General features: G+C 39.0%; 1 protein-coding gene across 1 annotated transcript; it reads right to left on the minus strand.

Moving 5' to 3' along the window:
• Positions 1-4,522: 4,522 nt before the first annotated feature.
• On the minus strand, positions 4,523-7,286 carry kcna3a (potassium voltage-gated channel, shaker-related subfamily, member 3a). Its single transcript, XM_027146308.2, has one exon. The coding sequence runs from the start codon at positions 6,664-6,666 to the stop codon at positions 5,122-5,124; it is 1,545 nt and encodes a 514-aa protein (XP_027002109.1). The 5' UTR covers positions 6,667-7,286; the 3' UTR covers positions 4,523-5,121.
• Positions 7,287-13,471: the final 6,185 nt, after the last annotated feature.

Consider the following 13,471-nt stretch of genomic DNA (forward strand, 5'->3'; position numbering starts at 1 on the left):
CACACAAACACACATGCATGCTTCACATAATTGAAACATTACAGTTGAGGAATCACTTTCTCTTTAAATGGCCAAGAAATACAGTTTACGAATCAGTCTTGACCAATAGGCAGACTCAAATGGAGAAACATGTTTAATTTTAAAAGAGGCATTACAGGATTTTTTTTACCGGCAAAGTCCTGGACAAATTAAAAAAAAAACCATCACACAAATATGTCGTGCTTCCCCAAACTGTTGCCACAAAGATGGTAGCACACAATTATATATAAAGTCTTTGCATGCTGTAGCACCACAATTTTTCTTCACTGGAATTAAGAGGCCTAAACCTTTTCCAGCATGACAATTCCCCTTAGCACAAAGCGATATCTATAAAGACATGATTTGATACATTCGGGGTGAAAGGACAGAACTGAAATGGACTGCTCAGAGCTCTGAGAGAATAAACTGAAACTGTGACCTTACTAATGCTCTCCACAGCTCTCCAAAAATGTAATAAAAAGACCGTTCAAGAAGCACTGGAAAGCATTGGATCCTAAATCTGTAATATTAAAATAAAACAAATAAGTATGATAGTCAGGTGTGGTCAAACTTTTGACCACATAATGAATGAAATGGTTCGTGGGTGCACTGATAATATTGCAAATATCCTGGATATCTGAATATGTAAAGAAATATGCTGTACTATCCTTCTTATACTACTTTAGAGTTTTATACAATAGCAGAGGTTCCCAATATTTTCCCTTAAGCAGTCTTTGGCTTGCTCTTTAGGGATTTATTTGGTCTTTAGGGATCTAATTTCTGTAAAACTGCTTCGCGACCATGTTTGTTTTTAAATGTGTTTAGTACATTTAGTACATTCACTACTATTTCCATTGTATCTTTGTAAATTACTTGAAAAAGACAGCCCACATTTCCTTTTTTGTACCTTATTCTTTTTAAACTCAACAATCAAGTTCATGCTCATAATAACTATCAATATACTCATCAATGTCTATTGCTTAGAAGAGTGGAATGGCCTTTATTCAGTTCAGAAAGACATTTTATCATTTTAATGCAACACTACATATTCACATGCAATCACATATTCTCACCATTAAAATGCAGTATTCTGAATAATCTCTGAATAAATATTTTCAAAGTCGCGGAAAGTCACGGAAAGTCTGAAAGTCGCTTCTCTGTGAAAACAACATCAGCTCCACTCAGCCATATAAGTTCCAGAACAGCAGCCAGAGCAAGAAGAATTTAAATTGTCTGTTTAATTAATGATTTGAGAACCTTCAGTGGAAGAGAGATGAAGTGTGATAACACCAAGAGTGATTGGGTAACAATTACAGGAGTCTATCAATACACTCAGACCCCTAGTGGTCGTACAAACAAAACCAAAAGTGCATACACAAACAAGTGTGGCTTACGTGCAGGTAAACAGACAAACAATACTAAACAGAATCACATGCTCACTTGTACTTGTATCAACCAAGATAATGACAACCCAGAAATGTGTTAAAGCTTTGCAATTTTTTTAGAACTAAAGCTACAAAATGTGCTTCAGTTCCAGAGCAAACACAAATACTATAGTGTCCTCATTTTTACTCAATGCCTTTAATTTCATGTAGTTATGTCTTGACAAGCAGTGATGATCCCCTTCAGACTATCTGCTCGTGTGACACTGTTTGGCATAGCATAAATTCATTCATTCATTTATTTTCTACCGCTTATCTGAACTTCTCGGGTCACGGGGAGCCTCAGGCATCATCGGGCATCAAGGCAGGATACACCCTGGACGGAGTGCCAAACCATCGCAGGGCACACACTCTCATTCACTCACACACTCACACACTCACACATTACGGACAATTTTCCAGAGATGCCAATAAACCTACCATGCATGTCTTTGGACCGGGGGAGGAAACCGGAGTACCCGGAGGAAACCCCAGAGGCACGGGGAGAACATGCAAACTCCACACACAAGGCAGAGGTGGGAATCGAACCCCCAACCTTGGAGGTGTGAGGCGAATGTGCTAACCACCAAGCCACTGTGCCCCCCATAGCATACATTATTCATTTTAAAAATTATTAAATTTTTATAGTGTCATAATTCAAGTAGCCAATAATACATTTTACTAATTACACAGCTGTAATAATTGTGAGCTGTTGTTGCTTCATAACTGCTGTAATTGTTGCGATGTTGACAAAATACTGACAGTAGACAACTCTGAAATGAACAGAAACTAACAACAATAGCATTGTTTTGTTTTAGGTGAAATATTTTGCTAATTTCTTTGTAACCTATGGCTACGTGTTCATTTGATGTAGATGTATTTTGACTATTTTCTATATGCAAATATATAAATTAATGATAAAATAATAATACAATTTCTTATGTATGTATAGATCATTCACTCATAAATATTTGTGTCTATGATGCTCTATGATGGATTAGACTCCCCTCCTATTCATGCATGAACCAAGAGTTCCTGGGATAGTCCCTGAATCCAACTTGACCCTGACCATAACAGTTATTAAAAATGTATGTATGAAAGTTAAATACCAACAAAAATTTCAACATTAAAGTCTTTTATTGTAACCACTTCCTGGTGTACTAGTTTTAGTGTCAGGAAAATATGAGGGCTGCATACTAGCTGAGATTGGGTCCTGTTTAAATGCTAGCCTTTAACAACACAATATAAATCGATTTACCTTTATAACTTCTTTTCCCAGTGTGGAATTGAGCCACTGTGTGTCATATGAATGCCCATCAGCAGAAATCTTTCCCAGTACAGGGTCCTGAGCTTCACCTGCTGAGAAACAGACAGAAGAGTAGAATGTGAATGTATGATGTCCTTATTGACTAAGGCAACCCTAGCCTCCTCAATTATGACTTAAAGTAACTTGTGAATCTCAGCCTGAATTGTAGCGACAGCTTATTTCGCACATTATCAGCTGACAGCTTGAATTTCCAGAGATATCAGACAGCTCATTTCACACCTCTGATATCTCAGCTCTCTTCCATGAAACATCATGTTGCAGCAGCTGTGCACTGTGATTATGCATGCAAATTCATTCTTGCTTACCCAGAAATCTGCTCGATGAGACAAGAATCAAACAAAAATAAAAAAATGTATGCATAGTCAAGAGCATATGTGAAATCACCAGAAAATAATCTGCAATAGAACAGTTTGTATGCCATGACTAATATGATTATATTATACTCATTTTTGTGGAAGGTTATATTATACTATACAAATAGCAATAGTATAGTAATAACAAATGTATAGTATTATTAGTATTAGGACTGTTTGTCTGGTGATTTCTTGCACAAGCCAAAACATATCACTTGATGGCAGCACTGAACAAAACTTGCTTTTGTTCTCGTGCAATATAAATAAAATAAAATACAACAAACAAACAAACAAGCAAACAAACAAACAAACAAATAAATAAATAAATAAATAAATAAATAAATAAAGATCGTTTTGTCCCATTAAATCAAGTGATTTTTAACGAATCAAGATTCTCAAGAAATAAACAGAGATATTTGTGTAGCAAACATCAGCTACTAAATATCAGCTTTTGTGTTTTTGCATAGTATAAATGGATGTTTTTTATATTAAAAAACAAACAAACAAAAAAACAAACATAAAAACATATATATTTATACATATTTATAAACATAAAATTTTTTTTTCTAGATTCCTAGAAAAAAACAAACACCCCTTCCCCCAACCACATACACATATCAACACATCTTTTCCATGATAATTCACAAGGCTCTGATATATGGTTTGTGTTTTTCTGGACATTACTGAGATTATCAGTGAAAGCTCTTTGACTCAGATCAATAAGAGAGGAAGCATGCAAGTCCCTGTAATGAGCTTGCTCAGTCACGCAGTGCCCATCTTCCTCAAACTGACATCTACAGCACTGAGCCTTTGCAAGAGATTGTGAAACCATGAGGCTTGCCAGGCTTCATGTAGGTCTCCAATATTGCCTGATTTGGACCCATATCTGCTTATATAAAGTTTGAATATCATAATTATTATTGCAGCTGTCTCAAGTCTCTTACAGTGGATCATTTGACAGATACAACATAATCACATGAGCAGAATAATTTCTGAATCATTTTGAGGTTTATAGCTGCATAACTACTTTGGAAGGATAAATGACAATGATACAATTATATAAATTAATAATTTGACCTTCTTTGCGAGTTAACATTAGCTTTGTGTGCTAGCTCTATGTGTTTGTCTCTAGCTGTGTTTGCCAGCAGAGCTTTGTGAACCATCTGGAGCGTTGCTGGAGCAACGGCGATGAGAGCAACGGTAACGTTAACTGGGGTTACCCAGGAAACTGTGGTCGCTATGGAGACTGCATCATAGGGCGGAGCCAGGGGTCTCGACGGGGAGGCGAATCCGCGCGTGCTCAGCTCAGTTCTGTTTTCTCATGCAAGAAACGGCAGTGTTTCCTTTTTATGCCATACTACTGTGTCTTTCTAATCTGGAATTCTACAGGGAATTGATGAATATAATTTGGGGGAAATTGATCTTTTATGTGGCCGATTACAGCAATTAACATTGATTTGGTGATAACTGTTTTTTTTTTTTACACAAATTAAACATTTTAAGCCATAACAATCAATTCTTTCATTCTGTTTAACACATAGTTATTTGGTATAGGTAAAGGCGGTTTGATTAATAAATACGTACAATAGGCTATATATATTTGACAACGTAATGGTTTTATCCACATCACTTTGTTATAATGATATCTGCACTTTTAGATACTAACAAAATGCATGTGACACTAACACGTGACCTCTGAAAATATATCGCTTCAACACATTAACAGGCATTTGTTAGATTGTAATATATTGCCAGTACGTATGATGACGATTATATATAACACTGAGAACAAATGCAGACTGACAATCACAAACGATTCGTTATTGTTTTTGGATATTTAAGGTCCCTGACCCGCCCTTCGTCCAATTTTAACCATTATAGAGAATGCATAATTATCTGCAGTCCGACAGGTTTTAGTCCGTGTACAAGGTCTGCATGATGAAAATCCTAGAGCAAAGTGTAGTTGGTCTGAGGAGCATCGTGGACTGGAGATGCTGTTGCTTTACACGTCTGTGAAAATCTTTTTGATGTTTACGCAGTTCTGATTATTTTGGTTTGTGTAGTTAGCCTGTTTAAAGCCGCTGTTTATGCCCTCCTCTATCACCATGTACTCCGATTTGCTGAGTGACGAGCTGCTCCGCGTCCGTTTCATCTCCTCAGCGGAGTCGAGATGCTCGCAACTCCCCGTGTGCAGATACTGCGCGTGCTCCTCGCCGTCCGTCTCCCGGTGGTAAAAGTAGTTGAAATTGGAGACGATGACGGGCACTGGAAGCGCGATCGTCAAAACCCCAGCAATGGCACACAGCGAGCCGACGATCTTCCCGCCGATAGTCACCGGGTGCATATCTCCGTAGCCGACCGTAGTCATGGTAACCACGGCCCACCAGAACGCGTCCGGGATGCTGCTAAAGCTGGATGCAGGGTCGTCTGCCTCAGCGAAGTATACAGCGCTGGAGAATAAAATGACTCCGATAAAAAGGAAGAAAATCAGCAAACCAAGTTCCCGCATGCTGGCTTTAAGTGTCTGCCCGAGGATCTGGAGGCCCTTGGAGTGGCGCGACAGCTTAAAGATGCGAAACACTCGTACTAGACGAATCACGCGCAGAATGGCAAGGGACATGGCCTGCTGCCCATTACCCTGTCTTTCGGCCAACTCTGTTCCCAGGGTGATGAAATACGGGATTATAGCCACGATGTCGATTATGTTCATGATGTTTTTGGAAAAGGTGGCTTTGCTGGGACAAGCGAAAAATCGGACAAGCAGCTCAAAGGAGAACCAGATTATGCAAAGCGTCTCGATAACAAAAAAGGGGTCAGTAAAAGAGCTTGACCCGTACGGGGCAGTGCCGTTTATTACAGGTGCTACTGTGACCGGATCCTTATCGTCCCTAAACTCAGGCAAAGTTTCCAGACAGAAAATCACGATGGAGATGAGAATGACCAGAACTGACACGATGGCGATGCCCCTGGCCGGGCCGGAGCTCTCCGGGTACTCAAATAAAAGCCAGACTTGCCTTTGGAACTCATGACTGGGCAAGGGGCGCTCTTCCTCTTTGATAAAACCCTCGTCCTCACGAAATTTCTCCATCGCTTCCTCTCCAAGCTGATAAAAGCGGATCTCTTCTGAGAAAATATCTATGGGCACGTTTACTGGTCTCCGGATGCGCCCGCCTGACTGATAGTAGTAGAGGATGGCGTCGAAGCTTGGACGATTCCTGTCGAAAAAGTACTCGTTCCTGAGCGGATCAAAGTAGCGCATCCTCTTTTTCGGATCGCCGAGCAAGGTGTCCGGAAATTGGTTGAAAGTTTTAAGCTGCGTCTCGAAGCGCAGGCCCGAGATGTTGATGACCACTCTCTCGCAGCACTCGTGCTCCGCCTCATATCGATCCAGCGACAGGTGGCCGGGCAGCGCGGCCGATTCCTCCAGCAACTCCGCCGCCATCACCGTCATGCTGCCTTTCTCTGTCTCCGCGTAGCCGTGATTCTCGGCGTTGTTTCCCCTGTGACGCGTTAACGGAGAGTCTATAAGGTTGAAGTGTTCATCCATTCCAGGGGGGGGAGAGGCGACAAGGGGCCCGAGAGAGGCGCGCCTCTCCCACCCAGCTTGGAATGAATTAAAAAGTCTTCCCTAGCGTCTTCACTGAGTCCTCTCCGTTCTTGACAGCCGTTTCCGCGCGGTGTCGCCGCCCCACGGCGCGCGCTGCGCTCTTTATAAACGCGCGTCTATTCCCGCCCACAGCGCGCGTGCGCTTCACGCACCCTCACCAAATCAGAACCTAAGTTGGCATAAACATCAATTCAGTCTCACTTTTTTTTCATACGAAAATACACATATTCATACAAAGTGAATAAAATTGCTTAAAAAAACAGAGGTATTCGTCGGTAGATATTTCTCAGGAAAGAAATCAATTTCGCAATGTTTAATGGAACGCGTCCAGTCACCGATTAGAATTTTTTTCAATGACACTAGTAACAGCGTTTCGTAAAAAAAGACGAGCACGTGTTAAAAGAGCAGGCAAATGATTCTCTTAACAGCCAAGTGGTAGCCTACAACCCCGAGCGCACGAGAAAGCCTTCCGGATAAAATGGTACAGTACGCACGGTGTTTTCATTCAAACAAGAACGAAAAACCATTAAGCTTTTCAGACCACATGGCTGATCTGTGCATTTCCCTCAGAGAAAAGCCATCGGGTGGCGCGAAGCAGTGCGCACACGGGGATGCTTTACAGCCGGATGGCGCTCTCCATGGTGACGCGGCTCCCAAAGGCGAAAAGCGCGCGAGGGGAAGAACGCGGTCTGTTTGTTCAATATGGAGACCGGAGTCGTGATTTAGAGCTCAGCACACACAGAGCTTACTAATATGACTGGACATTGTTATACGATTTGATGAAACGGGACATCAAAGAATATGTCACCATAAATCCTAAGCGTTTGTCAAATCTGTTAGTCAGAATATTTTATCTATGCGAAAAAACATAATAGTGCGCAATTAATAAAGTCTACACTTGTGCTTGAATAGATCTACAGTCGAGCTCAAATAAAGCAGGATGAAGCAACTTTAATACTTTACGTATGCTTCCCCCATTAGATCACAATAAGATGCATGACATTTGTTGATTCTGTGTAATACTTTAGTTGATTATGCCTTGTACAAAGCACGTTGTCCCGTCAATCCATTTTCTGTACTGCTTGTCAGGGGATTCAAGCCCAAGCCAGGGGGACACACTGGATGGATTTTCAACCCCCTCACACACACCCAATCACACACTACGGACAATTACAACGTGTCCTTGGACTAGGGTAGGAAAAGGGAATAACATCTAACCCAACTAGTAACTAAAGCAAGGGAGAAACTCATGAACTCACACACAAGCGAGGCAAACATGTTATACACTAAGCTCAGAAACTGCGTTTAAGCAATTATGACGTTATATTAGAGTTTAGAGTATAGAGTTCAATCTTATATTCAGTATTAACCCACACTGAACCTTATAATACAACAAACTGTTATTTACAAACAAAAACATAAACATAACAAGTTTTTGGTATTTGCTTTTAGGTGGGTTTGAAATGCTTAATATAAAAAATATCTAGCAATGATGTGTAGGCTCCAGTCTGTCATGCAACTACACTGTGCTTTGTGTTTCTTTGCCTTTCGCCTTTCTATGTTTTTTGTGCTCTGAGTAATGGCTTTGTCGAACAGCTTTAAAGATTCAGATATCATAACAAGGAAAGCCTAAATACAAAATAAGAAAATAAATACAAAATAGCACAGCATATATATTACCACACTTAACCAAATGTTTCAAACTTAAATGTGGGAAAATTTTAAATGGCCATGTATATTATTTTCTTGAATGCAAGTGCATATTAACATTTGATTTCCAAAGGGATTTACATCTCTCTCACATTTTGCTCAACAGAAGGATTTCTAAGGTTTCTGATGGTGGTATTTTTAGTTTGTATTATTATATTATGATTGTGATTATTACCTTAATTTTTATGACAATATATGTCATTATTATCTGTGACAATGAAAAGTATTTATATTAATTATCAATAGATCATCTGTAGGTTAGGGGGATCAACCTTATACTGTAGTTCTCACTACATTTTTCCTATTAGTCCCACTGTGGAAACTGAATAATACATAGCAGTTACTATATAATATTCTTTAAGATTAATAAAAGAATAATGCCTTGTGGCTTTTAAGGGTCCAAGAGAAATGGCTAAGCATACATATTGTTCAATATCAGATGTCTAATCTGCGGTTGTGTGTTATTTTGACATTTTCAGAGGCCAGACTTTTACACCTAATATAAACATTTATACATATTAATGTCTTCTGAGCTAGAGATGATTGGGTGGTAAGAGATGGCCAGGATTACATAAAATAGATCCATTTTAAAGGATAAACTCACCTGAAGGTCAGTGTAGGCTAATATGTTCTTCTTTCTGTCACAAGAATGACTCTCTCAATGTTGTAATGCATTGTGCATTTTACTACTTTTTTACTACACAAATCTGTGCCTCTTCCTCTTAATAAAAAAAATAATAATAAAAATTCAATTGGATTTTGAATACTTACAATGATTTACAATTACTTAATTGGTATATCTCCTCAATTAATATATTTGTTATGTATTTACAATTATTCAGTTTCAAGAACAAGTTTAATCTGGGTCATAGAGGATCCGGAGCATATCCGAAGTAACCTGCGCTCAGGCTCAAACCAGGGACGCTTTGATAGTGAGGAAGCAATTCTACTCACTGCACTACCAAGTCACTATTTATTTATATGATATGACATGACATCTTGTATTGTCCCTTAGAGGTGTGTATGTAGTTAATTATTCACTAAGCTCATTAATGTCTATGTTTAAGAAAGTCTTCACCAGTGTAATGTAAGTTAAACTTACACTTATATGTATAGATTGGATCTAGAATTTTAACCATGCTTCCAGTACAACTCTTTTAAAAAAGCAACACATCAACTGGTTAACTGTCTAGTACTAGACACCCCCACAAGTGATTTATCTGTCTCTGTAGAGAGCTCATGGTGATTGGATATTAAGAGGCCTTTCTGGTGATGCCTTCTGTGCAATATTGCAAGTCATGCATATTTAATAAGGCTTTAATGTAAGTAGAGCTATCACTTATAACTAGTAAGACACACAGTAGAGAAATGCACAATTGTGCACAGAATTAAGAATAAAGATTGTATTTACCACATTTTTGAAAAATACTTAGATTTAAAACCAAAATTTAAAATATTATGATACAACAGCAGTCAACACAGCTGAAAAACTCACCTGTCCTGTCTGGATACCATAAATCTGAACACTTTCTCATTTGCAATTGTGGCTAATCACTGGTTAGCACAGGGAGAAATCGATATGGCTGGGGTCATTGATCAGCAGCTGGGTGACACACAAACATTTGCCAAGGTCACCCCAAACAGTAAATCAGATACAGTATTAGCAACCGCAGCTGCTATTAAGCTAGGAGCTTAAGAAGAATGCTGAGTAGTTGCTGGGATGGCATGGAAATTTACATAAAAATATTTATGTTGATTGATGTTGAAAGAGATTTTAGACTGCTACCTGCGGGAATCAAATGATACAATCTCTAGAGAGCAGAGAAAAGGTTGGATTTATGTGAATTTTACAGGTGAATAGCAGCTTTATTTATCAGTCTAGCAAGATGATCCAAATCATAATAAAATAGGCAGAAGTCAGGGAATGAACAAACAGCATAAAGTAGACTAGTAGAAGTAGATCTATAAGTCGCTCAAGAGCTCTTGGCACAATTCCAATTGACTAAAAACAGTTGAAAGAATTGAGACTATGCACTAGGCTAAGGCAAAACCATGAAAAGCAAAACAATTCTGAAAACAAGGTAGACAACGACAATAGAAAAGCTTGGTCTCAACTTATATAGACTACATACTTTGCAATGAACTGGTGGGAAGGGAGTATTTAAATACTATGTGGCTGTACTAGTGCACAGATGTGTGTACTGTAATCAGTAAGATAGTGAAGTTATTCGTGACAGTCTCTGTAGTTGTGGATGTTGTGGTCCATAGTGGCTATGTTTGCACACTGTGTTGTGTTCTGGGTATTGTAGTTGGATGGCGTTTCTAGCGTTGGGACCTGACAGGAATATTATATTGGAATTAAAAGTGAGGTTATACATTTATTCTTGAAAAGGTTAATTTCTGTTCTGGCATCTTAAAAAGCCAGATTATTACTCTCTTTTTACAACAGTAAAACATTACTATTAGCTACTGTAGTGAGTGTTGATGTTCTTGCCAGATTTCTTAGTAAGGAACCAATTTAGTGATAAATAATTCTACTTCAATAACTATATACAGTACTATCAAGTTATGCAGTGCTAAGTAAAGAACTTCAATATGAGCATCACTTAAGTTTGGTTTTCATGCATTTTCTACTGCTTATCCGAACTTCTCGGGTCACGGGGAGCCTGTGACTATCTCACTCGTCATCGGGCATCAAGGCAGGATACACCCTGGACGGAATGCCAACCCATTGCAGGGCACACACACTCTCATTCACTAACGCAATCACACACTACAGACAATTTTCCAGAGATGCCAATCAACCTACCATGCATGTCTTTGGGCCAAGGGAGGAAACCTTACTACCCGGAGGAAACCCCCGAGGCACGGGGAGAACATGCAAACTCTACACACAAGGAAGTGGCGGGAATCGAACCCCCAACCCTGGAGGTGTAAGGCGAATGTGCTAACCACTAAGCCACCATGCCCCAAGTTTGGTTTTTATTTAATAAACTGAAATAATCTGTTAATAATAATAATCTGTTTTCTGTGATAGAAAATTAAGTGTTCTTAGCTATCCCTTTCTTAAGGGTATCCAAGAAAGTTGGGTGTTTGTGGTATAAAATACACAGTAAACACATTGCAATCTGTAGGGCATCTATGCAAAGCCATGTTCAGCAGTAAGTGATCATCAGGTAAGAACAAGGCTAGGCTCCTCGATCCTCCTAGATGGATCAGGCAGGACTGTGGAGCAAAAGGAGCCATGATCACTGTCATCTCAGGAATAACTTTTGTAGTTTGTCACAGAGAGTAAGGGAGATGTGGGGGTGGAGTTTGTACAAGGGGTGAGGGGTGGGGGTGCACACTGTATGGAGACTGAAAGCAGAGACTCTGGCAAGACTAGCTATGACAGCATAATTAAAAGGAAAAGCCAGAAGTAACATAGACATGAGAATATGACAGTATGCAGCATGTGGCATAGCATCCAGTCATGACATTTTCGCCAAACCTGAGTAAATGCGTTAGAAATTGGGGGCTGGAAGTCAGGGTTGGTGACAATATCTTAAAACTTAAAGACTGATACTTAATCCTGAATATTAATTAGAGGCTGTTTCATCACTGTGTGTCTTTGAAATTGAAAACTACTTAGCAGAAGCCTCCTGCTGCAGCCTTCATTTTTTGAAGTATCAACAAAAAACTTGCACCTTTTGATCTGAGCAAGCATGGTGGATCATAAACGAGCAAAATTGTATTTATGTAATTTGACATGAGAAGTTTATAAGTTAATAGTAGTGAAAAATATTCCTGGGAGCCAGTGCAGTGTGAATATGATAGGAGTGATGTGGTCATGTTTTCTTGTTTAGGTAAGGGCTCTGGGGTTTTTTTTATTATGAAGCTTTATTATACACCTAAGTACCTATGCAGCAAAGCATTACAATATTAACAATAATTTACAAAGTCTATGTCTCAAACCCTTTTCAAAACTCAATTCATGAACATGCATGGTTCAATGCTGTAATGAATTGGCCAAACAGTTAACCTTTTTTTTGTTTCTTGGTCAACATATTGGATTTGGGGATTTCAAATCATGGCCCACCTGATAACCATTGATGGGACCTAAAGCAAGACCCTCAAATGTATATTGAAAATCTCGCTTTGATAAAAGGGGCAAATATTTCAGATAGTAGTGATGTTGGTGGAAGATTTTGTTGCATACAACAACTTAAACTACTGGTTCTAGATGAACTGCCATAAGCTGTTCCTTCCAGTGTTGAATACACATACAGTAAATACAGCGTTCAGAAATAATATTTCTTGTGTAAATGGATTTGTGGTGTAAATGCTGTTGGCAGTTGTTTCAACAGCAGCATTCCTGCTTCCATAAAGTTTAGAATAATTCTATAGGTATATGAATGGTTGATGCTTAAAGTAGTGGTTGATGGTTGATGCTTAAAGACAGATTTTGGAAAAGAAGAAGATTTTGCTAAAGAAATGCATTGCCAGTGAGTTCAATATGATATTTAATTAACTTTTCAAGATTCCTGTTTGTTTAGGCCTCAAGAGTATATCTTGAAGATGACCTCTTTAAGTAAACATATTTAAGGGAAATGCAGTGACAGTAGATGTGGGATGGCACATAGAGGACTGGCAGTGATGTGGGATGTCAGTGAAAGTTATCTCTGATAGACTACATCTGACTTTGGGTTCTCAGGCATGTGTGGTTAAAATAAGATTCAGTATAAAGATCTGAATAAGACCATGTTATTTTACTTTTTCCACACTTATTAGTTCCTACTCAGATATTCTGATCCAGTCAGTGATGCATTGTCTTTGATTCAGCTACTCAAAACAGAGCACAGCTGTTGTTCTGACTGCTATAATTTGCTATATTGAAGCCAAAAAAATTGGAGGCTGAAATTGTAAGGGGCAATATGCTTCCTATCTGACCCTAGTGAATTGTGAGGCATCATGGCAACCAGCTATACACTAATGATAGGAATGCCCACAGGCAAGTGATTTAAGCAATGTGAAAAATCATTGCCGTCCAGGTACA

This window comes from Tachysurus fulvidraco, chromosome 5 (assembly GCF_022655615.1).
Source record: "Tachysurus fulvidraco isolate hzauxx_2018 chromosome 5, HZAU_PFXX_2.0, whole genome shotgun sequence".
NCBI lineage: Eukaryota > Metazoa > Chordata > Actinopteri > Siluriformes > Bagridae > Tachysurus > Tachysurus fulvidraco.

Excerpts from the sequence above, each read along its gene's own strand:
- kcna3a (XM_027146308.2), bottom strand. The coding sequence starts at position 6,666 with ATGGATGAACACTTCAACCTTATAGACTCTCCGTTAACGCGTCACAGG.